The sequence below is a fragment of the Raphanus sativus genome, unplaced genomic scaffold (genome assembly GCF_000801105.2).
Source record: "Raphanus sativus cultivar WK10039 unplaced genomic scaffold, ASM80110v3 Scaffold1000, whole genome shotgun sequence".
NCBI lineage: Eukaryota > Viridiplantae > Streptophyta > Magnoliopsida > Brassicales > Brassicaceae > Raphanus > Raphanus sativus.
In genome coordinates, this window is record NW_026616314.1 from 142 (window position 1) to 26,969 (window position 26,828).

General features: G+C 35.4%; 4 protein-coding genes, 2 non-coding genes and 1 pseudogene across 6 annotated transcripts; 6 read left to right on the top strand and 1 right to left on the bottom strand.

Annotated features, from left to right (window-relative positions):
* The first annotated feature begins 6,981 nt into the window (after nt 1-6,981).
* LOC108811946 (acyl-CoA-binding domain-containing protein 4-like) lies at nt 6,982-11,699 on the top strand (annotated as a pseudogene).
* Nucleotides 11,700-12,164: 465 nt separating this feature from the next.
* LOC108807509 (uncharacterized) lies at nt 12,165-12,844 on the top strand. The gene has a single exon (XM_018579795.2). It carries the CDS (start codon nt 12,264-12,266, stop codon nt 12,816-12,818), a length of 555 nt encoding a protein of 184 aa, XP_018435297.2. The 5' UTR covers nt 12,165-12,263; the 3' UTR covers nt 12,819-12,844.
* Nucleotides 12,845-18,961: 6,117 nt separating this feature from the next.
* On the top strand, nt 18,962-20,800 carry LOC108812404 (REF/SRPP-like protein At3g05500). Its single transcript, XM_018584657.2, has 3 exons — nt 18,962-19,147; nt 19,581-19,805; nt 20,145-20,800. Exons 1-3 carry the CDS (start codon nt 19,109-19,111, stop codon nt 20,619-20,621), a joined length of 741 nt encoding a protein of 246 aa, XP_018440159.1. The 5' UTR covers nt 18,962-19,108; the 3' UTR covers nt 20,622-20,800.
* Nucleotides 20,801-20,999: 199 nt separating this feature from the next.
* LOC108812403 (F-actin-capping protein subunit alpha-like) lies at nt 21,000-23,656 on the top strand. The gene is made up of 10 exons (XM_056998147.1): nt 21,000-21,191; nt 21,350-21,447; nt 21,837-21,926; nt 22,016-22,080; nt 22,373-22,534; nt 22,676-22,754; nt 22,862-22,939; nt 23,050-23,124; nt 23,218-23,253; nt 23,338-23,656. Exons 1-10 carry the CDS (start codon nt 21,074-21,076, stop codon nt 23,443-23,445), a joined length of 909 nt encoding a protein of 302 aa, XP_056854127.1. The 5' UTR covers nt 21,000-21,073; the 3' UTR covers nt 23,446-23,656.
* Nucleotides 23,657-23,743: 87 nt separating this feature from the next.
* On the bottom strand, nt 23,744-23,815 carry TRNAE-UUC (transfer RNA glutamic acid (anticodon UUC)). The gene has a single exon. It is a non-coding gene; the product is annotated as a tRNA-Glu (tRNA).
* A 52-nt stretch (nt 23,816-23,867) lies between these two features.
* Nucleotides 23,868-25,979, top strand: LOC108809309 (sm-like protein LSM4). The gene is made up of 7 exons (XM_018581457.2): nt 23,868-23,991; nt 24,077-24,118; nt 24,361-24,459; nt 24,552-24,629; nt 25,146-25,182; nt 25,489-25,623; nt 25,752-25,979. Exons 1-7 carry the CDS (start codon nt 23,989-23,991, stop codon nt 25,772-25,774), a joined length of 417 nt encoding a protein of 138 aa, XP_018436959.1. The 5' UTR covers nt 23,868-23,988; the 3' UTR covers nt 25,775-25,979.
* LOC130503526 (small nucleolar RNA snoR127) lies at nt 24,713-24,883 on the top strand. The gene has a single exon (XR_008940855.1). It is a non-coding gene; the product is annotated as a small nucleolar RNA snoR127 (small nucleolar RNA).
* Nucleotides 25,980-26,828: the final 849 nt, after the last annotated feature.

Genomic DNA, 26,828 nt, shown 5'->3' on the forward strand with positions numbered 1-26,828 from the left:
GCCTTAAACCGATTTGTGAGCGTGATAAAACGGCTTCATTACTTCGTCTTCAAGAAACTTCTTCATCTCCTTTTTGCTTCCGTCTTTGCTCTTGCCCACCTCTTTTACCGTCTTCTCAAACTTGTCGTACAAGTCATCCATCTTCTGAAGGACTTCATCCACACGGTCAACGCAGGGACTTTATGTCGAATCCTTCGTTGTTCTTGACTTCTTTGATTGTGTAGATATTGCGGCAAAAGCTCTTCGTTGTGCAAGAAGTAGGCTGTTGGATGGAACCTATAGAGACATGAGAGGCTCCACAGTGATCACTAGTAACCCTAATATCACTTGTAGTTCCTGACATTAGTCTTCCTAATCTCCATCTCGGCAAAACATGATCTCCCATTTCTCAACTCAGTAGTGATTAGCTCTAATCCTGACACTGAGTTAAAAACAGAGGAAATTCTGAATCAAACAGAGAAAAAATCATGGAGTTAAGGCAAGTTCCTACCTCAGAAGATCATAAAGAACGTGGAGAAAGAAAGAGTGATAGGTGAAGAAAAAAGATTATTACCAGATAAGAAGAGATGTTCCTCTGATGTTTTGATGAAAACCTTCCTCTCTGGTGTGTCCCCAGTAAAAGTCATGAGTTTGCTTACACAACCTCAAAAGTTAAAACGATATTTGAGATCCGAGAGCTACGGAGGAGGAAAGTGTTTGTGTTTGGTGTCTGCTTGAAGAAATTGAAGAGCTGGAGATACGTAAAGCTGAAGCAATAAAGTTTGTCTTATGTGACTATTTTAGGACAAAACCCACCAACGTGCCTTTCGAGTATATTTTAAAGTCAACCATGAGTATGCATATACATGCATGTAAGCACTAGTGGACATCATACCGATCTTGATCTTTTGACCAATATAGGCATTACAAATATGTGCCAGATAAGAAACAAAGACACACATCAAATTAAAGCTTTGTTTTGTTTGTTCATTACCAGAAAAAGTAACCAGATAAACCATCTTTAAAGTTTAACCCAACACTAATAGAAAAATACGAAGGGACATGAGAAATAATATATCGACCATCACCATGACGTCTCAACAATCGTGCCGCTATATAATAAAGAGAGACTGCATGATCTAGCTTATCTAGTTTTCCATGAATTTTCTTTTAACGCTGATTTATTAGAGCACCTCCAATGGTGTTACCCACCATTGGAGTCCTTAGAAATAGAAAATTATATATTTTTTTATTTTTTATTTTTTGAATAGTTAAAGATTCTTATGATAATTGTGTGTCCAATGGTGTGATCCATTTAGAGTCCCTTAGAATTTTTTTTTTAACTAAATTTTAGTAGAAGTTATGTAATCTATCAATACTCCATGATATAAAGAAAAGGGAAAATCATTACAAAACATCAAAAACTGAAGGGCAAAAAAAAGAAGCAAACGATTCTTCTTTTCACATGTTTTTGTCAAACATAGTTTATTCAAAGTACTTTTTAGACTTGAACCTTAAGAGAACATACCACATAGGTCCTCTTTTACACCTTCCCTGTTTCCACCATCATACACACATAATGGTATAAACAATTAACAGAAGGAATCAAAGCCTGTGTGGGTTTCTCAAGCACCGTTTGTCTTCACACGCTTCTCCTTGTAATCCTTCACAGCTGCCTTGATGGCGTCCTCCGCCAACATACTGCAGTGGAGCTTCACTTGTGGGAGAGAAAGATGCTTCGCAATTTCACTTCACAGATAAGAAAAGCACACATTATATTGAGAAACTCATATGCTGAAAAACCATATGTCCATACTAACAAAGTAACCAATATCATACCAATAACAAAATCCACTTGAAGAGTTCCTCAAAAGAAAATAACAGTAGTGAAATACAGTTAACTGGTATCTCAACAATGAAAGAGCAAATCAAAGTAGACATCAACCACCACAGTTCGCGTAATTGTAACAACAACTCGAAACATATTATGTTAATGCCTTCAAAACATATAAATGTAGAGACAGAACAAAACAGTACTCACGTGTTCTTGATGGTCAGGAACTTCCTCCATAGCTTTGCCTTTCACCCATTCAGTGGCTGAAAAGTAACATGAAAACCACACAGAATCAGAAACGAACCCTGATTAATTAATTAATCTGAGAAACAATGAAATCAAAATCTCTAATTGAAACTCAAGTCCTCTCATTTGACTAATTCCAAGGACAAAAGAAAGCAACACTTACCGGCGGGAAGAAATCGACAGCGTGTGACGGAGATAATCGAATCGTCTCAACGCGACGGCGGAGATGGAGACGGAGAGGGAAGCGGAGGACTCGAAGTGGAGTTTGAAGGAGAGGGAAGCGGAGGCGGGTCTGGAGATGGAGAAAGGAAGGGACTTGGGGGTGAAGGTAGAGAGAGAGCTAGAGAAGAAGCTGAAGCAGCCATGGTGAAGTGAAGAGAAGAGATAATTGGTGCCAGCACATTAAGGACTCAATCCTTAATCCTCTTAGTTAAGGACTCTTCTTAGCTACAGTGGGTGTTTATTATTTTTTTAATCCCTTAGACTTAAGGATTAATCTAAGGACTGCTCTATGTTATCCCATTGCAGCTGCTCTTATGACATTACAATTATGAAAAAATTACAAAGACGATTCGACAACCGACAAACTATCTGCCTTATAAAATCTACACCTAATTGCGTCATCTGAGCCGTCCTATGAAAATTCACTCGTCGCCCGATTTACTTACACTATGTTGAAGATTTCTTGCACGCATTTCTTCTGTTGTCTGCATTAATAAATCGCTCTCTCCGGGACTCGAAACCTGGATTTCCTGAATCTGGAAGAAATTGCATAGTCTGGGGTTCGAACCTCAGACCTAGGTGTAGAAGTCTTTAAACCTTAACCACTAGGCTATGGTGCTCCACAATTTTCCATTAATAAATGTTCATCTCTTAATTAATTAAAACAAATAATAAAGTTTAGAAAAACGCGCATTTCTCCTCCCTCGGAGAACTTCTCAATCCCGATCAAATCCGCATTCGAAGCTCAGAGAAGGAGACTCACATATATGGCTTTGGCTAGGGCAACGTCTGGCCCCGCCTACCCGGAGAGATTCTACGCCGCCGCGTCTCACGTCGGCTTCGACGGATAAATTTTATTTTCTGTTCAATAAAATTAGAAATAATTATACGTTTATCAAATACTGTAATCCGGTCCAATAGCTTACAAAATCTAACTTTTTTTTTGCAGGTGTCTTATAGATTTGATTTTCTTTACTACTAAAGCTATATAACGAAAATTCCATATTTTCAATCCGTTACTTCTAAAACTATACAACGAAAATTCCATATTTTGAACTTTCTATGCTCACACAGGGTGCGGACCGGTTATCTAGTTGAAGTTTATTACAGAACCTCTTTAATCTAAGCCAATTCAAAACAAAGTAAGATACAACTGTCGTTGACCTAAATATGAAAATTTTTTTTTTGTCATTAAGATAAACTTCTGCAACCAACAACCAAAGACCAAAGTAGTTGAGGAAAACAAAAACAAGACAAAGCAAATCATTAAGAAACCAATAGGCATCGACTTCCCTAACACACAGGGAGAAAGATTCAAGATCTTCTTGCTCGGTGGCTATCATGAGCTCCGAGATACTTCATAGCAAAAATCATTAGGCAGTACTTGCTGCTTCCTTCGTGATAAGAGATTGGCAGCCAATTAGACCCATTATTCGCCACATAAAACTGTTGCCATTGAACTTGCAGGGCACTAGTAGCGATTGACGTGGCCACCATATTACACTCTTTGTGGATCACTGTAATTATGTTTAATCTCTAGATGATCCAAAGCTCTTCTCAACCTTCTCCAGAGGGGTTGGAGGGTATAATGAAGCATAGATGGAGAAAATGCACCTCGCCAGTGTAGCATTAATGTTTCCAGAAGAACCCTCTTCGCCTTAATGTCACATAGAGCTTCTGCAACCCATACCATAGCAGTTAGATCAGCTTCTAGTTGGGATCGTATACCAACAAATGACCTTCTGCTGTGAAGCATTGCGCGTCCTTCTGAGTTCCGTAGGATCCACGCCAAATATGAAGAAGATAATGAATGATGATTTAAAAATATATTTTTGAGAGGTCCTCAAACTAAAGTAACACTTACAACTCTCATCTTTATATTTAAAAAGTTAATGTGGTAATCCGAAAAAAAATATATTAGATATTCACTAATTAGTTTATCAAAAATTGACACTTCACCATTATTTTTATAAAAATTTATAAAATATAAAACTTATTTTATCTTTCTATTATTTGAACTAAATATATTAGTACAAGTTTATAGTTTCATAATTATTTTAATAATTAATAATATAAGTATGTTTTATAAATAAAATATCGCTTTGCTTTATGTTTAAATTCCAACTAAATTAACTTTGTTACGACTATCGGCTTTTATTCTATTTTTATTAAATAGATAAATAACAACCATTTATGCTATTTTACTTCGAAGTAAACAACTTCAAAGTAATACATTACGGCCGTTAACCACTATCAAAAAGACTTAAGAAATAGAAACCAAGAGCCTAAGAAATAGAAACCAAGAGTTCTCAATGATGATGATAATGAACAAACAAAACAAAGCTTTAATTTGATGTGTACACTAATTGTACATCACAACAATTCACTTACAAAATAATTAGTTCTTTGATAAAGAAAAAGATAAATAGTCCAGTTATACACTATCAACATTCAAGGTCTTACCCTTTTGTTTTGACTTTTGAGGGTTGTTTCAGATATACAAACAGTTAATTGGAACGAATCCTTTTTTTTTGTTTACAACTTTTTCTTCATGGATTCCATGTCCCAAATTTTTTCTTTTTTCTTTTTGAGTTTGAGTTGTTTTGATTTCTTTTAATGGCCCAGCCCACTACCCATCAAGTTTGATGCTTCCATGAGAAGCCCAGTATGTTTGATGCGTCATGGAGAAGCCCAGTAAGCGAGTTTGATGCTTCATGGGAAAGCCCAGTATGTCTCCTTTGAAGGCTCAGCCCACAATTGTAGTGAGCATGACCTAGCTCCCTCTCTATATAAGATAATTCTCCACTCTCATCTAAATAATAAGACAACAAAACCGTAAGATCTCATAATGTTTCGCATGGGAACTATTTTTCTACGCAACTGTTCAGCTTCTCGCTCTGCGAGTTTTCCCAACTCTCCTCTCCCAACATATATTTACATTCACCAGACTAAGATGTGTACACTAATTGTACATCACAACAATTCACTTACAAAATAACTAGTTCTTTTGATAAAGAAAAAGATAAATAGTCCAGTTATACACTATCAACATTCAAGGTCTTCTCTAATATTTGATTTTGACTATTTTATGTTGCTTTTGTGCCTAATAAAAAGAGAAAAAAAATAATTATCCTTTTAATCTATTTTTATGAACTCAAGTTTAATGAACATTTGAATGTATTTAATGAATGATGAATGACCGTGGACTCTAAAGATCTAAAATCACAAAGAAAGATTCAAATCAGCATGTGGTACATAAACATTATCCACTTTGTCTGACAAAGAATGATGGAGAATTATAAAAATTATCCACTTTCATCTAATTCTTCACTCTCCTCTACAAGACGTTTCCTCTCATTCTCCTCTCCTCTCTCAAGACGTTTTCCACTCTCTTCTAACTCGCGCGTCTCAAGCCCCTTTCCATTCTCTCTTATCTCACGCGTCTCTCTCAAACAGGTTTATTCTAATTTTACTTCTTCTTTTTACCTTGGATGTTACTCTGTAATATTTAATATTTATTCTCTCTTTGATCCTTCTTTATCTTCTTCACAACTGTAACATGATCTCCGATTCTCGCCCTTCGAGAAGATCGTTGGACTGGATGTCTTTGAATCTTTTTCTTTTTTATCTTTTTGAATCTTAAATCGGACAAAGCGGTTGTTGGAGAGAAGTAAGCCTCTTGCATTTCTCGTGGATTCTGGTGTCTGTGAAGGCCATGCTTTTCTTTTTAAAGGCGGCAATATTTTGGATTGAAACTATTTTATTAGGTGATGGTGTGGTGGCCCTTGTAGAGGTCAAGTATCAATGGGATAAACAAAAAAAAAGAGATGGTCCCAGTCATAACGTTCGTACAGTTATTCTTTGTCTCTTCTTTTGAACCCAAAGAAAGCCAGGCTTTCATACACACTTTTTCCCATATACATGTTCTATATACATTCTTTGTAAAAAGAACAATACTACTTTTTTCTTGTCAACAAAGCAAATACTAGTTCTGATGGGATTATCCATCCATTTTATAATACTAAAGTCACTATTATATCTTTTAAAACATTTTCTGATGTGTTTGTTTTGTTTGTTTGTGTCATATCTTAAGTTAAATAAATATCTATATATATAAATGAGACTTGCCTATCTGCTCATGCTGCCACATCACTTAGAGAGCATGTTTAAAAGAAAGTAAATCTATATACTCTCTCGGTTTTTATTATATGAAGTTTTATAAAACTGTATAAAAAGAATATTTAAATTTTTTTTAAAAAAATATCATCAACTATTCACTTTAACACAATTTGACCAATTATAAAATAGTAGATTGATGGATACAAATAATTATAAAACATAAAAAGTTAAATGAAAATTAAAAACATCATCCAATTTAGAACCATTTTTTTCTCTCTAAGATGTCATGTATTAAATAACAGAATAAATATTTTACTAGTCAGTAGTAACATATATGTCATGTGGATTTAGTCTTTACCAGAAAATGTAACCAAAGAAACCACATTGAATTTTCTTTTGGCAATCAAACGGCTAAGAAACCACATTGTAACCAACTAAATAGTCGTTAGAAAAATACGAAGGTACCATGAGAAATAATATATCGACCATCACCAATGTCGTCTCACTCGTGCCGCTATATAAACACTGCATTAATTAAATATTTCATTTCTTAATTAATTAATTAAGACTATATACTAACTTGTGAATCGGTTTAAAACACAAACGAATCAGAAAACGCGCATTTCTCCTCCCTCGGCGAACTTCTCAATCTCCGGTCAGAGAAGGAGACTCACAGATATGGCTATGACTAGGGCAACGTCAGGCCCCGCCTACCCGGAGAGATTCTACGCCGCCGCGTCTTACGTCGGCTTCGACGGATCTGATTCCTCAGCGAAACACGTCAGCTCGAAATTCTCAGACGATACTTCACTGATCCTCTACGCGCTCTACCAGCAGGTCAGCCACACTTAGCATTGCGAACCTCAACACGATTGTGGATTTTTCACGAGATCTCGTTTGTTTGATCCATCGATTCGTATCTGGTACTCTCATCCAAAATGTTATCAGTAACTGCTGCTTAGTTAAACGTTGCTCCGAGATTTTGATTATCGATTTGAGCGAAAACGAGATTGTAATACTTTTTGGTTATAGATCTCAGGAATCGTCCGTCCTTTAAGTTCGTTGTTTACTTAGATCTTGATTGGTTCTGTGACTATGTGTTAGAATAAGTCCATGGGATAGATATAGGCACATTGTTGATGATGATGATCTATTGGTTTTAATATGTGAACAGGCTACTATTGGACCATGCAACTCTCCGAAACCTAGTGCGTGGAGACCGGTGGAGCAGACCAAGTGGAAAAGGTTTGGTTCTGTGCTGTGTACATTTACGCATTTCGTGTATATGCCTGAGTCTTGGAATCATACTTCTTGGAAGAAGCTTTGTGGTTAATAAAATAATTAGGAGAAGCCTTGGATTGTTATCAATTATTAGAGTAGAAGAATTAGGGAAACAACGGGAAAGAAGTATTCAAAAATCTTGTGACATGCTGATAAAACCGAGTGCAGATTATGTTACTATGCAAATACAATTCTACATCACCGAGCTTGTTCTTTGCTTAGGATCGTTTTAAGGAAAACATGCATGGAACGTTATTTCTAAATCATTTACATATTTATTTAGTTGGCAGGGGCTTGGAACCATGCCCTCCATTGAGGCAATGCGTCTGTTTGTGAAAATTCTGGAGGTAAACGACAGAGAGCCTACTGACTATGGCTAATTCTTTTAGACTTGACTGGAGCAGAGGCTTACTTTCTTTCCTATTGCTCACTTTATATCAGGAAGAACATCCTAGCTGGTATTCGAGTGCATCTAATGATATTCCAGATCCTGCCGTGGATGTCCAATCAATGTGAGTTTTGTATCCCATGGGATTCTGTGTCCAAAACATGGGACATATTACACATATTTTTCCTTAGGGAAGAAAATTAGTTGAGCTATTTAGTGCAATCATTCTCTGTAGCAGACAAAAGAAGATGAGCCTGTTGTTGAGAATAGGAACTCATTTAGCAAGACAAAGACAATCCCTGCTGAGAATGTGCATTTGGCTGAAATCCAAGATAAAGATGTAGTCTCGGAAGACCCAAATACTGTTTTGTATATAATCAGTGGACTGCACCCCAAACCTCAGGTCAGCGGCCCAAACCCCGTTATGAGGTAATATACTTTCTCTCAATTTTGGGATATAAGTGAAATGGTCATGTCATTAATGTATCATTTGCACTTTCTAACTCTTAACTATCATATTTGCTTCAGCATGGAGCAGCAGTTATTCAAGATAAGATGTATATATATGGTGGAAATCACAATGGCCGTTACCTTGGTGATCTTCATGTAAGAAGCAACGCATATGATGCATAAACACATAAGCTGATGGTTTAAATGAAGTATTCAGTTTCATTTTAGTTCCCGCTAACAGTTTTCTGTGGAAATGTATACAGGTTCTAGATTTAAAAACTTGGACTTGGTCAAGAGTTGAAACCAAGGTTTCAACTGAATCAGAGGAAACATCTCCAACGCTACTATCTCCTTGTGCTGGTCATTCTTTGGTTAGTTTTTAACTTCCTTGCGTTTTGTATTGGTTTCTATCTTTTGGGTTTTCGGACTAGAAATATTCAGGAAAGCGGTTTCAGCTAAAGGAAAGTTGACTCTTCAATCCACTTGGTCTATTATTTTCACATGCCTTCTTTGTTGTTTTGTAGATACCATGGGACAACAAATTGCTGTCTATTGGTGGTCATACTAAGGATCCCTCAGAATCTATGCAACGTAAGCGTTTAAATAACTTCGAACACGGTTATTTGCAAATTTATTATAGGAAATTTTCTGTGATCTTAATTATTACAATTAATTTTCTGTCACAGTGAGGGTCTTTGATACCCATACCTGTACATGGTCAATGTTGAAGACATATGGGAAACCACCGGTATGTCTTCGCTTCTCATATTTCAAATTTTCACATTGGTTCTTGAACTGAAACTCTGTTTGTCATTTTCTCTTGCTTTTAGGTTTCACGTGGAGGCCATTCAGTCACCGTCGTGGGTAAAACCTTGGTCATATTCGGTGGACAAGATGCAAAGAGATCACTTCTAAACGATTTGCATGTACTTGATCTAGAAACTATGACCTGGGATGAGATAGATTCCATGTAAGATTTTATGATGTTTCTGCATTTGTTTTTCTCTTTTGAAGAAGTCAAACCCATTTAAGATTAGATATATGACCACAACAAGTTTTAGAAATCCACCAGCTTACTCCTCTGTTATTGTTAATGAAAGATTTGCAGTCAGGGTTTAAACTGTTGTCAACTTGCAGAGGTGCATCTCCGTCTCCGAGGTCTGATCATGCGGCTGCAGTACATGCGGAACGTTACCTTCTTATATTTGGCGGGGGTTCACATGCTATGTGTTTCGAAGATCTGCATGTCCTTGATCTGCAGACTGTAAGTTGCAAGCTTAGCGTATATTCTTTCAGCATCCTTTCTTAACATTCTTTATTAGCGTCTGACATAGCTATCACATATAGATGGAGTGGTCAAGACCAGCACAACAAGGTGAGGCACCAACTCCCCGATCTGGACATGCTGGCGTGACAATTGGGGAGAACTGGTTTATCGTTGGTGGCGGTGATAACAAGAGTGGTAGGTTTGCGCCTGTTTTTGTTTATTACCCTGATGATCATTTATGGGAATGAATTCGTATTTGCTTACCTGATAAATCACTGCAGGGGCATCTGAAAGTGTTGTACTAAACATGTCAACTCTTTCATGGTCGGTAATCGCATCAGTTGAAGGACGTGTACCTCTAGCTAGCGAGGTAGTTTAATGAATAGGCTTTATCCATTTTGATTTCCAGATAATTATAAATAATAAAGGCAAAACTTCATTTTGTTTTCTACTGACAGGGACTAAGTTTAGTAGTGAGTTCATACAATGGTGAAGATGTACTAGTAGCTTTTGGTGGATACAATGGACGTTACAACAACGAGGTAGGGAACTAATGTTGTAATCCCATAAGTACCATTCTCTTGATTTTTTTTTTGCATTCAGTTGTGCTTATATATAACTATTCCTCTGGCGTTAGATTAATCTGCTTAAACCAAGCCACAAATCAACACTGCAACAAAAGACTCTAGAAGCTCCTTTGACAGGTAGTCTTTCTGCTGTTAACAACGCCACAACTAGAGACATAGAGTCAGAGGTTGAGGTGAGCCAAGAAGGCAGAGTACGGGAAATTGCTATGGACAATGTCAACCCTGGATCAAAGGTATCTCATTCCCTCCATCTTTTGATTTGTTCGAGAATCATCTTAACCAGTTAGCTAGCTATTGTAGATATTGTTGTTTTCCACACCTATATATTTTGCATTAGCAAGTATCTAATGCTTATATGATGTTGTACCGACACATGATATAGTTTTATCATCACCATCTCTTTTCTCTTTTATTTTTGATGTTGGGTTAATGAATCCCCTTCTCCTTCAGGTTGAAGGAAACAACGAGCACATTATTGCGACTCTTAAATCCGACAAGGAAGAACTGGAGGCATCACTGAACAAGGAGAAGATGCAGACTCAACAACTAAGGCAAGAGTTATCAGAAGGAGAATCACGAAATACAGATTTGCACAAGGTAAGAAACAAATTGGTTTTCACCTTCTTTGGATCAAAAGCCGAGAAGAAAAGTTTGGTTTCCAATTGTTCATAAGCCCCCCCCCCCCCCCCCCCCATTGTTGTTGTTGACATTTTTATAGGAACTTCAGTCTGTTCGTGGCCAGCTTCAAGCGGAACAATCAAGATGTTTCAAACTTGAGGTAATATAATTCCATAAACCACATCTCTTTCATCATCTGGATGGTTAATATACATCCATTCCAACAACTGGATGATCCATCATTGATAAGCTTCATCTCCTTCCCTTTGGACAATGTGCAGGTTGGTGTTGCAGAGCTAAGGCAAAAACTTCAAACGTTGGAAACACTGCAAAAGGAACTGGAACTCCTGCAGCGACAAAAGGCTGCCTCTGAACAAGCCGCAATGAAGAACTCTAAACGACAGAGCTCTGGTGGTGTCTGGGGCTGGCTCGCTGGAAGCCCTCAGGATACGGATGATGATGATTCGCTATAACTTTCTTTTGTCAGAGTCATGGTTTCTTCTTCCAATAAGATCTTTTATCACCCTTCCTTTTTGAGCTTTATATTAGCTTTTTTCTATATTACTTAGATTCAATGTTATATCTCTGTTATACAAACAACTTATCACTAGAATAGTGTATTTGTAAGAAAATATTTTGTATACAACTTTCCTATTTTTCAAACAAACGTAGCCAAGCTTTCGGTATTGCTGCGCTATTTCCGTTCAATTTGCAACTCTCAAGTCTTAACGGTTCTGTTCTGTATCAAATTAGTTTTATCACAGACTGAATGGTGATTAACAAATTAACTAATTGAATATGAATCTTTAAATTTATTTTCAAAAACATCTCTTATCTTTCATTCTTTTCCAATTTTTTTTTTTATTTCATGATTTTAACAAAAAAAGTCCACTAGATAGATATCCATTAATAAAAATTAACAAACTATTGTTTAATGGAATTATTTTTAAAAATAAATCCATAATAAATAAATACTATTGAAATAATTACATCACATAACTTTTTTGAATGAAAAAAAGAAATTATGTGATGAATTCTATCATACAATGATTTGATCCAACACAATATAATAAGAAAAAGTTTCCGATTGTGAAGTGATATACATGGTGACGTTCTTCATGATTATCTTTGTATAATGATACGAATAAATCCCAATCCACTAAAGAATCAAAACAACCAATATTATAACAAATCGTAAATATATTGATTCATCAAATCTCATGTTTCTAACGAAGCTCTCTTTTCTTCTACTGATCATTCTTCACACAAACGATGATCGATTACTACCAACCAGTAGAGATTAACATTGTCTCGGCTCAAGATCTCGACTCCGTAAACCTTTTGTTCAGACCAACAGTCTATGTTTCCGTCTCGGTAACACGTGGTTCACGTGACAAGCAAGTCACACCAGCTGCTGTCTGGGAGAAGAAACTCTTAAGATGGAACTATCGTATGAAGTTTTATATAGAAGACGACAAGATTCAAAGGAATGAGTCAGTATTTGTGTTTCAAATCAAGGTCAAGAAGTTTTACGGGTCCAAAGAAGTCGTGGGGAAACTTTTCGTACCGTTGAAGCAATTGATTCACTTGAATGAAGAGAAGACTATAACTGAGCATACCAAAATCGATTATCAGGTGATTACTGAGTCTGGAAAACCAAAGGGTTGTATATGTTTAGGGTTTAGTTTTGGGAGTGTTTTTAAGGGACAAATTAGCGGTTGTGGTTCGGATAGTATTGTTAAGGTTCGTGAGGATTGTAGATTAGGAGCTTGGGGAATTATTAGAGATGTGCCATCTGCTCCTTGTGAAGACGATAGCTATGCTTGAGAAATCTATTTTTTTCTAATGTTTCATACCTTATTATTGGGTATATTTTAGGTGAAAGATGATTTGATCATGATAAACTATTTTGAATTGAGCGATAGTTTATTTTGATAACAAGGGAAATATATTGCATTCTTCTAGACAAACAGATTATTTGTATAGAGTTCGAAAATTAACTGACGCATGGACCAATGCACATGTATAATCTCTTAAAAGAAATAAGAATGGAAAAATAAGAATGGAAAGCTTCATTCCTTGTGAAGAGAGAATAACATTGTGTAAAGACCAATAAGTCATATCAAATCTAGAACTCCCACCTAACCTGATCTCTTCACTCAATCTTGTAGAGAGTATAAAAAAAGAAGTTTTGATGAGAATACACTCAAGCAGACAAGAAGTTGGTTTTATTTAAGTATAAAACTTAAAAATCATAATTACATGGTAAAATGTATGGTGACTCAAATCTTTCTCATACTCACTCAGGAGAAGTGTTCCATGACACATCTCTATTATTTGAAGCCTAATTTTAACTTTCATGTTTGCAAACACAATTTTGATTTGTGAAAGTAACCTACGAGAACTCTACAGCCTTTCCAGTTATAGTTTGTCATAGCTTCTATCCACAAGCATGCGAAAGATGTTTCTACAGTTAACATTTGTTTCACATTACTTATAATTTTGGCCAGATACATATCTATATACTAAAGGTGGGATCATGGAGATGCCAAGATTGGAGGCAAAAGGAAGCAGAACCCACATGCTCAGTCTACATCATAGCTAGAGATAGAGCTAAAGCTCAACAACCATCCCGAAAGTAGAACAGAAGAAAAAAGCGTTCATGAGGTAAAATAGTTTTAATTATTTCCTTTAAAGCCTACATATATATATATATATATATGTTGTGATTACTCGAGTGTTAAATGAGATTTAGAGTGTAACTGGATCAATAGATTTTGGAATTAGAATATGTGGAATGAGTCATTCCATTTGATTCCAAAAAAAATATAACACCAGTAATAGTGAAAGATCATTAATAAAACATTCCTAATTTTTTTTGGAATAAATGGAATAAGAACATTTTTTTAACAAAAACATTCAGCAACATAAATATTGAAGAATTTTGTTCAAAAAAAATATATTGAAGAATAAATGAAATGAGCGGAATGCCTATTTTTTAATTCAATTAATACTTAATTTTTTTTATCTCTATTCTATTCATTTTATTCCTATAACTACTTTTATTCTATTCATATTAATTTCATTTATTTCAATTTCTTTTATTCATGCTATTCCATAATATGGTTTTCAATTACACCCTTATTCTATTTTAGATTTTTAGTCATTTAAGAACAATTACAAAAAGATTCGACAGTATAAAATGACTCATTGCTGACGATATTGTTGATCAAAAGAAAGATAGCTTTACACCATCTTAAATAAAATATTAATTCCGCATGTTGCAAGCTATTTACAACATTGATCTTTCTAAGACTTCCCATTAGAGTTTTCCATTAAAGAGTTGGTTGATCAAATAAGCCAGGAAAAAAAAATTGTAACTTTCAAACATAAACTTTGCATTCAACCACATTGTTAGCAATAAGTGAGGTGATGAAAAAACCTTCCACTAAGCATGGAAATGAAAAGTAACAATTTCGTAATTACTTTTGTTAAATTGTTGTGTTGAAATCACATCAATAGATAGGATTTATCAGGCTGAATCAGAAGAAACTAGGATTAAAAAACCATTTAAACTCTTTAAAGATGTTGTCAATGCTTCATTTGTTGAAAAAAAGGTGAACCTATTCCCGGTGGACTTAAGTCTTAGAGAAAACTGCAGATTTTGAATCACTTAAGGTTGGTGACATTATTATTTTAATATATATAATTTGTGATTTCTCTTTATATAATAAATGTAATTGGTTTGTACAAGTTTTGTATCCCTTCTCAAGATTGATGACATTATTATTTTAATATAGTTTGTGATCTACTCAGAGTAATTGGTTTTAACGGTTTGATTTTAAGAGTAGATGGTTTTTACATGTTACAATTTAATATTTGGATTAAGAAAAATAAATCTACAAATTACCAAGGAAGAAAAGGATTACACTTGAGTATATGCATTTAATTCTAATAGTGAGATATGGATTTGCAAACGACAGACAACTCTATTTATCATTCAAAACTCATGGAGAAAAGAATGGGGTGTAAGAGGTTTGCTATGATTTATCACTAATCACACATGTGATATCTATAACCTTGATGAATGGGTAACTGGAAATTCTTGAAAATTAAAACTATATGTTGAAGATATACAACAAATTTGGAATTTTTTTTACTAGTTTTCAATAAATAGTTTGCAAAACAAATCAGAAATTAAGTTTGAAAAAAATCAGAAATTATTTTGGCGTTTAAATAAAAATAAAAAGAAAAATTCCATGCCAATCTTTGAAGTGAAATTTCTGCTGGATATATATACAGAGACGCTTCTTTAATCCTCAACTCCATTTCTCTTTGATGTGGTTATCTTCTTCAAATTCATCAGTTATCTTTTTTTTATGTAACACATCTCACATGACTATAAACTATATAAATCTACCAAAACATTAATCCTCCAATAAATTACAATGATAATTACTTAATGCACCAAAATTAGTCTAGCGTCTACACTTATTAACACTGCGGATATGGATTCAAAGTGATAAACAAGACTAAATTTGAAGGGATGAAATATACCATCTTGGATCATGACTTAGCCTGCAAAGGATGGGATAAGTCTTTCCGAGAAAAGTGTACACGACCTTTGTTTGATTCTCTACAAGAGGTGCATCAGGAGACTCAAATTCCTTAGCCAGAAATGTTATATAAAAACACGCTCCAGACCCTCGGCGATACCCGCTAGGTCCTCCTCTATAGTTTAATAGCCTCTTTATCCGTGGCATTGTTAATGCTCGCTAATAAATTAAAGATGGGATGGGTTCATTACAGCCTAGCACGCTTAAACTCAAAAACATTTTCGATGTAATTAGTATGACATCGGTTGATGTTTTGAATTATCTAAAAGCCATTGAATATTGTATATGTTAATAGTTTAATGTATCATATGTTCCCTCTGCTAAATTTTACATACAAATGTCAAGTATCAACAATAAACATTCATTTATAAGAAAATCGATTAATTATGTCCGAGATATATCTTGGAATGTGGCATTGTTTAAGTTATGTTCTAGTCTTTTGTTCAGATTTTAAGTCATTACTAGATTTTGACCCGCCCTTCAAAGGGCGGGTATATTTTTTGTTTTAATCTTTTTTTTGAAAAATTATTTGTTTGTATTTGATTTATTTTATAATCATATTTGTGTTAGTTACTAATTTAATTTGATATAATAGTTTTAAATAAATGAAATATATAGATGGATCCAATATGTCATATTTATTGAGTTTTTAACCAAAGATTTAAACATAAGTAATTTTATGTTAAATTTAGATACTTGTTCATGTATTACAAAATTTATATGTGATTTGTTCTTTTTTTATTTTTAATTTGAAATTTATATATTTTAGTTTATAGAATTTTATATGATTTACACGGATAGTCAAACCCAAACTAAAACCCATAAAATATGAATTGAAACAAAATTTGAATTCTGAATAGACTTAAACCAAAATCTCATCATATAATTAAACTTCTTAATTTATTAATAATAAATATTAAAATATCAACAACTTAAAATATTTGTGTTCAAATATTAATAACATAAACAATTTTTCGACCCACACTTGAAAAATTGTAAAATTATTAAAACTTTTTACTAATTAGTTAAGAAAAATATTCTACACAAATATGATTACAAAGAAAAACACAAATATAATTAAAAAGATACAAATATAAAAATTGAATTTCTAGAAAATGTAAAACAAAAAATATACTCACTCTTTGAAATGTTGATCAGAATCTAAATTGTATTATATTATCTTAATTAAACCACAGTTCATTTCCATTAATTTTTATAGTTGACATAATATTTATTAATGTAAAGTATCAATATTATTGTTTCCAAATGATATAATTTTTATTTATTGAACTACGTAAGGTTGTCCACAGTTTGTAATAAGTAGTGAACCACTAATATTTTGGAATTAAAGGGTGACTTTACAAAATATGCATACATCTTAGAAGCATTACAAAATTATTTTATGAATAATAATAATTACTGGAACTGAATTTATTCTGATGGATCCGAAAAGAAAAAAATAACCGTATATTACGTAACATATAGGTGGAAGTTACAGATTTAGGAAACCAACATGGAAGTTACAATTTCTTTAATAAAGGTAATTACATAATATATCTAGATAATTATTTAGATGCATTATATTTTATGTTGGACACAACATTTAATCAATTGGACATGTTGAAGAATTAATAGAATAGATAAAATGGATCCAAAAAGAAAAAAATAACCGCATATTACGTAACATATAGGTGGAAGTTACAGATTTAAGAAACCAACATGGAAGTTACAATTTTTTTAATAAAGATAATTACATAATATATCTAGATAATTATTTAGATGCATTATATGTTATGTTGGACACAACATTTAATCAATTGGACATGTTGAAGAATTAATAGAATAGATATATTTATAAACTATATTATTAAATTAGAAAAATGACCTATTAATAGTCCAGCTATTTTATAAAATTATTAAAACTTTTTACTAATCAGTTAAGAAAAATATTCTACACAAATATGATTACAAAGAAAAACACAAATATAATTAAAAAGATACAAATATAAAAATTGAATTTCTAGAAAATGTAAAACAAAAAAATATACTCACTCTTTGAAATGTTGATCAGAATCTAAATTGTATTATATTATCTTAATTAAACCACAGTTCATTTCCATTAATTTTTATAGTGGACATAATATTTATTAATGTAAAGTATCAATATTATTGTTTCCAAATGATATAATTTTTATTTATTGAACTATGTAAGGTTGTCCACAGTTTGTAATAAGTAGTGAACCACTAATATTTTGGAATTAAAGGATGACTTTACAAAATATGCATACATCTTAGAAGCATTACAAAATTATTTTATGAATAATAATAATTACTGGAACTGAATTTATTCTGATGGGTCCGAAAAGAAAAAAATAACCGTATATTACGTAACATATAGGTGGAAGTTACAGATTTAGGAAACCAACATGGAAGTTACAATTTTTTTAATAAAGGTAATTACATAATATATCTAGATAATTATTTAGATGCATTATATTTTATGTTGGACACAACATTTAATCAATTGGACATGTTGAAAAATTAATAGAATAGATAAAATGGATCCGAAACGAAAAAATAACCGCATATTACATAACATATAGGTGGAAGTTACAAATTTAGGAAACCAACATGGAAGTTACAATTTTTTTAATAAAGGTAATTACATAATATATCTAGATAATTATTTAGATGCATTATATGTTATGTTGGACACAACATTTAATCAATTGGACATGTTGAAGAATTAATAGAATAGATGTATGTAAATCTACCACTCACAAAACAAAAAAATCAACCACTCACTAACATGCGTATGTGTAATCGGTGCCTTTTTATTCTAAGTTAGTTGGTGGTGTAGTTGAGCTACCCATGAGTCCATATTGGGCATTTTATCCGTTATATGGGCTCCCTTTGGTTCATGTTGATTCGTATGCTCATCAATAACTTTTTCTAAAGATCACTACAGAGAAAGATGATGCAGTTATAGTTGATGTACATTTGTGGAGAAACCAACAGGCCAACACCATTATGTAATTTAAATTTCTCCAGCTAAGTCACATGTTTATATAGCTATCTCTCTCTATCTGACACTTCTGGAATCTTCTTCTTTTATTAATTTTTCTTGGAATTATTAATTATAGAATATAATATTTGACCAAAAAAACAGAAAAACAGTATTTGATTTTTTTCTTTTCTTAGCTAGATACGTTTACTTAACCAACACTTCGTCAACGGCCCATAGTATATGAATGGTTAGGAAACCGACCCAATCGAAACACACGCTGGCACGCGTAATGTACTGTACTCACACGTGCGAAACCGATTGCTATAAATAAACAATTCTAGGGTACGCTTTTATTCCTCATCACCATCCAATTATACATCGTTTTCTTCGTCACAACTCAATTTAAAAGAAAAAAAAAAGAAGAAGAATCTTCTTCTCTTCGAACGAACGCTTCTTCGATATATCCTTTTTGCACAACGATAAGCCCAGCGATCATGACTCAAACAGATCTCAATCAGCCGAAACTCGATATGGTAATCACGTCATCTCAATTTCGCGAGATAGATCTCTCTCTCTCTCTCTTGTATCTCCGATTTGATTGTTGGTGACTATTGGGAAACATGAGCATGCATGTATTATTGTGGATCTGATTAACGCTAAGCAGGCTAATTATCAGAGAATTAGATGATAATATGTAATTCAATTGGCTCACCGAAGAGGTTTATTGATTGAAGTTTCGTTTACAGTTTGAATTACGGATCGTAATTTATATTAATGAGCTTTGTTAGAAGTTTAAGATTTAAGATAATTGAAGAATTAAAGTTTGTCCTATATAATACGCTGTTTTGTTTTAGGGATCGTTAGTTCATATTAATTATCATGCACAGAAGAAGATTAACGAATTGAGTTGTAGAATTTATATTGGCTAATTTGCATGTTGTTTAATTTTGCATGTGTCTCTTGCAGACTAAGGAGGAGAAGGAGAGGTTGAAGTATTTGGAGTTCGTGCAAGCCGCAGCTGTGGAAGCTGTGCTTCGCTTTGCTCTTATCTACGCGAAGGCGAAGGACAAGTCTGGTCCTTTGAAGCCAGGTGTTGAATCCGTCGAAGGAGCTGTCAAGACTGTCGTCGGTCCAGTCTACCAGAAGTACCACGACGTCCCCGTCGAGGTTCTCAAATACATGGACCAGAAGGTACATTGACATTCCCCTAGTTATCCTTTTTTATATATATATTAGTATTGATGAATGATGAACCTGCTGGGAGATGTTTATGTTGTAAAACAGTCTCTGGTGAAGCTGTTTGGATGATAGTAAACTTTTATTTAGACATAAGCTACAGCTAGTGGTGATTTCGAACTATACAACTTGGATATGATCGTACCATCTTCTTGTTTGTGTGTAATAAGGTTGAGTGGTCAATATGTTATGAACTTGCCTGTTTTTAGACCAACTTTACACGCTAAGTTGAAGGTTAGGGTAAGCGGGTCAAAGTCGTTATGTTCTCTGACAGTAGCGTCTATGTCATTGCAGGTTGACATGTCAGTGACTGAACTCGACCGACGTGTCCCACCAGTGGTCAAGCAAGTCTCTGCCCACGCCATCTCAGCTGCTCAGATCGCACCCGTAGTGGCCCGTGCCCTCGCCTCCGAGGTTCGACGCGCTGGGGTCGTGGAAACCGCCTCCGGGATGGCGAAATCCGTCTACACCAAGTACGAGCCTGCAGCTAAGGAGCTGTACGCGAGCTACGAGCCGAAAGCAGAGCAGTGCGCCGTTTCGGCATGGAAGAAGCTGAACCAGCTTCCTCTGTTCCCAAGGCTTGCTCAAGTCGCTGTGCCGACGGCCGCTTTCTGCTCCGAGAAGTACAATGACACGGTGGTGAAGGCTGCTGAGAAAGGTTACAGGGTCTCATCGTACATGCCGTTGGTTCCGACAGAGAGGATCTCGAAGATCTTCAGCGAGGAGAAGACTGAGACGGCCAAGCCTGTGGAGTTTCAGCCACTCAATTGATTTGGAGGGGTTTGGAAGTTTGTTGTTGTTTGGTTTGATGTGAACCGGATCTTGGTTAGCGATGGTTCTGGTTCTTTTGTTTCTTTGTCTTTTCTTCTCCTTTGTTTCTATGAATTTTCGCTTTAATAACACAAAACTTCTGTAAAATCTACTTTGGAATGATTGTATAAAGCTTCTTATGTTTGCTCTAAACACATAAAATCAAGAAAATAAAAAACGTGATCAAAATGATTAGAATTCCAACCACGAAAACGATGTCGTATGGATAATATCAACCTCCAAAACGATGCCGTTAAGGTTTATCGTCACAAACCATTAAACGAACGGTCTTGATTTAATCTCGATCCCACCCATTAAAGTATTACAAATGCAATGACGAATATAGCCTCCGTCAGTTTATAGCCGGCGACGACGATCACCGTCTTCCTTTAGCTAGAGAGATAGAAAAAGCCATGGCGGACGAAGAAGACGAGTCACCGGAGACAGAGCTAAGTTACGATCAGAAGAAGGAAATCGCGAAATGGTTCCTCCTCAACGCTCCCGCTGGCGAAATCAACTACGTCGCCAAAGGTACTCCACTCATACACATTTACACTGAGGCGTATGTGTTTCTTATCGCACTGAGATGTGGAATCTGTATGAGAAAGCTCATCGTATAGCGATACTGTGAGGACTGAGGATGGATCATTGTGCATGATTTTGAAAATTTATTTCGGATTTTGTGCCAGATTTAAAGGCGGTTTTGAGCGATGAGGAAGTCTACAACGAGGCAGCCATGGAGGCGTTTCCAGTGTACAATAAGTCTCACATGATCTGCATAGGGCGGGTGATGTGAGATTATCTATCTTAATCTGACTCGAATTGTATAATCACTTCCGGCTCTATTGAATAGGTCTCTGTTGTTTATTCATTGAAGTTGTGATCAACTTACACTTATTGGATCACTCAAGACTGATTAGTCTCTATGCTATTTTTTCTCCTCTTTAGTTCCAGAGAAACTGGAGTTTCAGTGATCTTAATAAAATAAATGGTTTTAGACCTCTCAGGAGTTCCGAAGGGATCTAGTTGTTCTCATTAAGAACTTTTCTCTTTGTCTTTGCTAGAGAGAGTTTCCATGAACTTACACCTGATATTCTTAACTATTTTGGCATGTGTGTTCTTTTCGTGTTTTATTGAAAATGTTTTTGCATAACCGTTTGTTGTTTGTTGTCTCAGGTGATTGTTTCATCTTACAGTGAAATTACAGAGAATGAGTACCTTGATCCAAGAACTGCCCAGGTTGCCATTGTTGATCACGTCAAACAGGTTCATTTAGTGATTATAGTTATGTTTCGTTTTAGCTTGCTCTGATCTTTGAATCCAGTTCCAAGCTTGCATTTCTTTTCTATGACCAGATTTGTACAAATGTAAGACCTGCTGACGATGAAGAACTTCCATCTTCGTATATTGAGGAATTCAGGTATGATTTTACACCTAGCTGGAAGGATTTAGGATTAGTTTAGTTATCGCATAATTATCACTTCTGAATGTTCTTATGGCTCCAGAATCCAGATGAGAAAACATTAGAAGCACTTTATCTAGTAAGATGTTATAGCTTATTCCTGAGATAGACGCATTTGTCTCATATATTTCAATAGTCGTAGCTTAAGTTCTTATGGCTGCAGATGAAAAATATTAGAAGCACTTTGAAACGTCTGTTGTCTCTCCGCTAAAGATAATATATGTTGATAAGGCTGTTTTGCCCATTACAGATGTGCCCTTGATGCTGAAATCCAGAGATACGTTAGTGAATCTTACCCGAAAGGTGTGTCCGCAGTTAACTGTGTGAAAGGCAAAGATGCTGATGGTCCAGGGTCGAACTTTGAGTTCGTCGTTATAATTACTGCCATGAAGCTCAGTCCCCAAAACTTCTGGTGCGTACAAAATGATATTCTCTTAACGTATTGTCAATTCTTTTAGCTTCAGATATGGTCTCTGGTGTATCCATTGTTCAGAAAGAACAATCATCTGGAGAAGACAAAAGGTTTGCCTGAAATAATATTTTGATTGTGCAGTAATGGAAGTTGGAGATCTGTATGGAACATTGATTTCCAGGATGAATCTCAAGTGCTTGACATAAAAGGGAAATTGCAGGTAACACTCGCCATTCACTTATCCTCTCTGTAAGCTGAATGTGACTGATTCAAAGCCAACAGAAGATCAGTGAGCTTAGTCTAAGTATATAATCTCGTTCTCTTCAGGTAGGAGCCCATTATTTCGAAGAGGGGAATGTGGAGTTAGATGCAAAAAAAGAGTTCCAAGATTCGACAATATTTCAGGTACCTCCCACATACAATAATCTCACAAGAAGCCAAGGCTAGCATGTACTGTACACCATGTGTAATGTAGGTCAACTTATGGTTTGAATATTCTTGCTTACATTTTCCAGTCTGCGGATGACTGCGGGATTGCCATAGCCAATATCATCCGGCACCATGAGACAGAGTACCTTGCAGCTCTAGAGGTCTCCAAATAGCTACTCATTAATATATTTATTTCTGGTTCTTTTACCGGTTTTTTCTTGTGTTACTAATTTTGCTTCTGACCCAATCATTAGGTGGCGTATTCCAAATTACCGGATAACACTTTCAAGGTAATCCCTGTGGTCTAAATCTAACGATTTACAATGGCTGCATCGCACACTCATCCATCTGGTTTTGGGATTATTTGCATGCAGGATCTGAGGAGGAAACTTCCAGTGACAAGAACTCTGTTCCCATGGCAGAACACTTTACAGTTCAGCCTAACCAGAGAGGTAGAGAAAGAACTTGGACTTGGCAAGTGAGACAAAATCATCAAATCTCAGCCTCCTCTGTTTCCATATATTTTTACCAAGTTTCTGTGATTCCATTATGTAAGTGAAGAGGCTAAATATCATCCCTTACTGTTTCTGGTGCTGTGTCAGTGTATTTGTTCCTTCCGCTGATGTAATGTACAAACCGCATGCAAGTATTGAATCTTTGATATCTATAAAAAAAATTTCCGTTTGCCAAGAATTCAGTTCACTTATCGTAAAGGATTCATTCACACATGCAAGCGGTGATACCGTGATATATTGGATTTTTTAAAAAATTGCAAAAAAGCTCCGATGCCGGGAATCGAACCCGGGTCTCCTGGGTGAAAGCCAGATATCCTAACCGCTGGACGACATCGGAATTGATGTTAGCTTTGATAAACAAGTTTACAAGTTAGTAATCTAAATCTCTATTCTTTATGGTTTCAACGTTGGACTTTCACATTCATCCTCGTCGTTTTCGATCCCTTCTCTCTTCTTCCTCACTCTCAGTCAGATCGTGCTGAAATCTCCAATTTTCCTAGATTCGAGAAGATGGTAAAGTACTTGAAGGATTAGTTTTTTTTTTTGGTTTGCTTATATTTTCTGAATATAAATTGCTTAACTTGTCTTCTGATTGCAGCTTCCTCTTTCGCTGCTCAAGACTGCTCAAGGTCATCCCATGGTAAGTATGAGCTTTATGAAAATCCGAAAAGTTTGTGTGCGTATGAATCTGTTTACTTAATTAACATTAACACTTTACAAAAGTATACAAGTGGAATTGTTATTAATTCTTGGGGCTTTTGCTTTTGTCTCAGCTTCTGTGTCATGTGTTTAGTGTATATGTATATTATTAATTAGACATTCCTCTCTGTCTTATTACGGTTTTTGTTCTTCCGTGTTTCTGTCGGTTTGGGTTCGGTAAAGCTTGTAGAGCTGAAGAATGGGGAGACGTATAATGGGCACTTGGTGAATTGTGATACATGGATGAACATTCATCTCCGTGAAGTCATCTGTACTTCAAAGGTTCCCTCCCTCCTATGTCTTCTAATGAATTCTAGTTTGTTTTCTATTGCTTAGTTCATGCCACTTAAAATATGTTCACTTTTTCTGGGTAGGATGGAGACAGGTTTTGGCGAATGCCTGAATGCTATATCCGTGGCAACACCATCAAGTACCTCCGTGTTCCAGATGAGGTGTATATTTTTCTCTCTCTCTTTTATATATTTATATATGTAAATTTATTTATGTTATCTTCTTCTGCTTTGCTCTTCTTTCTCTGGGGAGTGATGATGATTCTTAGCCAAATCAGATATGTGCTCCAAGAGGCACTTGCTGGGGTTCTTGAGTTGAGTCACCATAGTGATATCATGTGGAACCTTAATAGCCAGTAGTGTGTACCTCTTGTTGTAGGATGATATTACAGAGATGTGTAAAAACTCTGACCAGAATATTGATACACTTGTCAAGGGCTTTATGTGTCATGTGTACCTATAACGATCATTCGTATAACATGGAATATTCTCTCGTTGCATTTCATCTCACATAGAGTCTCTTGAACTTGTTATTGTAGCTGTCGAGAAGTGACACAGTTAACTGGTCTCTTTATTTATGTGTGTTTTGAAGTTTGAGGATCTGGACTTATACTGCATTTAGTAGGTGTGTTGACATAGATTGAGCTAACATACATTGTTTTTGCTTCACTCCTTCAGGTGATTGATAAAGTACAGGAAGAGAAGACCCGCACAGGTATAGTTTTCTTATATCTTTATCATCAAATAGGGCATCCCATGTTCCTTTTTGCTAATTTACGTCTTGGGATTTGAACTCTTTACCAGACTTGCTAAAGGCACTTATGAGCCGTAGATTGCGCAGATAAATGATATCATTTGTAGTAGTAATATGCATAGTCCTTTCTTCTGATGAATCCATGGGATCATTTTGAATTATATGAGGTTCAGGGATTATACAAAATAATGGGAACATGGTTCTTTTTTGGGTTTCAAATGCACACTGTTCCTGATAATTCTCAATAATTCTTTGAATATTTTACAGATAGAAAACCACCAGGGGTTGGACGAGGAAGAGGAAGAGAAGGTCCAAAGGGAGGCATGGGACGTGGTATTGACGATGGAGCTGCCAGAGGCCGAGGCCGTGGTGGCTCAGTTGGAAAGATGGGTGGAAACAAAGGTAAAACATCTCAAATCCGAACATGATCTCGTTGTGCCAAATAACATTATGTACTCCAATCTTGTATTTGATTGCGGTTAAACTAAACTAGTATCTTGTCTTGTGAAAACAAAAACAAAAAATAACAGTTGGAGGTCGAGGCCGTGGTTGATACAACTTTTAGATGTCTCTACCGGATTGAAGCTGTCGTGAACTTATTACCTCCCATATGGCTCTGTGATTGTTTCTATTTATTGTTTAAGGGCTCTTGAGAATGTTTTTCGATTCTCTCTAGCTTTTTCTTTAGAGTTGGAAATATTTGAATTTTATTTGAATTTTGTGAATTATGGATGAGAAGAATCACTTGATTTTAATAACTCAAGAAAATATCAAGGAAAAGAAACTATTAACGTTCTGCGTTCTGCGTTCTGCGTTCTGCGTTCTGCGTTCTGCGTTCTGCGTTATGCGTTCTGCGTTCTGCGTTCTGCGTTCTGCGTTCGAGGGTATTAAAGACTCTAGTTCGTTCGGAGGTTTTCGCCATATTCATTTCTTTGACGACAAGTTTTCCTAAATAAATCTAAATATTAACTAATTTATTTATTTTCTTTCCTCTCGTCTTCTCGCCCTTTTGCTCACAGTCGATCTTCTGAAACCCCAAAAACTCTCAGGCGATCTCTCTCTCTCTCTCTCTCTCCCTGTCTCCGATTTTGGCAATCGACATGGCAACTCCGATGGTAGAAGACACGTCAAGCTTCGAAGAGGATCAGCTCGCGTCCATGTCCACCGAAGACATCGTCAGAGCTACTCGTCTCCTCGACAACGAGATTCGAATCCTCAAGGTAGTTCCCGACCCCATTCTAACTACATGATTAGTCCCCTAGGTCATAATTTTTGGGTTCAGCAGCAATTGCTTAAAAATTCGAATTGGATCTTGCTGCTGCTGCTGCTATCTAATTTAGGGTTTTGAGTTGATTGTAATCCGTTGACGACTGTAGACGCACTAGACAATTGATTTGTTGTCCCTTCTTGTGTATTACTATTATCTCGAAGTTTGGATTTTCTAATTGAATTCATTGGAAAGCATATGTCATGGTATAGTATGAATGTATGACGCTGTTGCAGTTGCTGATCTTCTGTGTGTGGTTTTATTTTAATTGGGGGATATAACAGGAAGACGCTCAAAGAACGAATCTAGAATGCGATTCTTACAAGGAGAAGATTAAAGA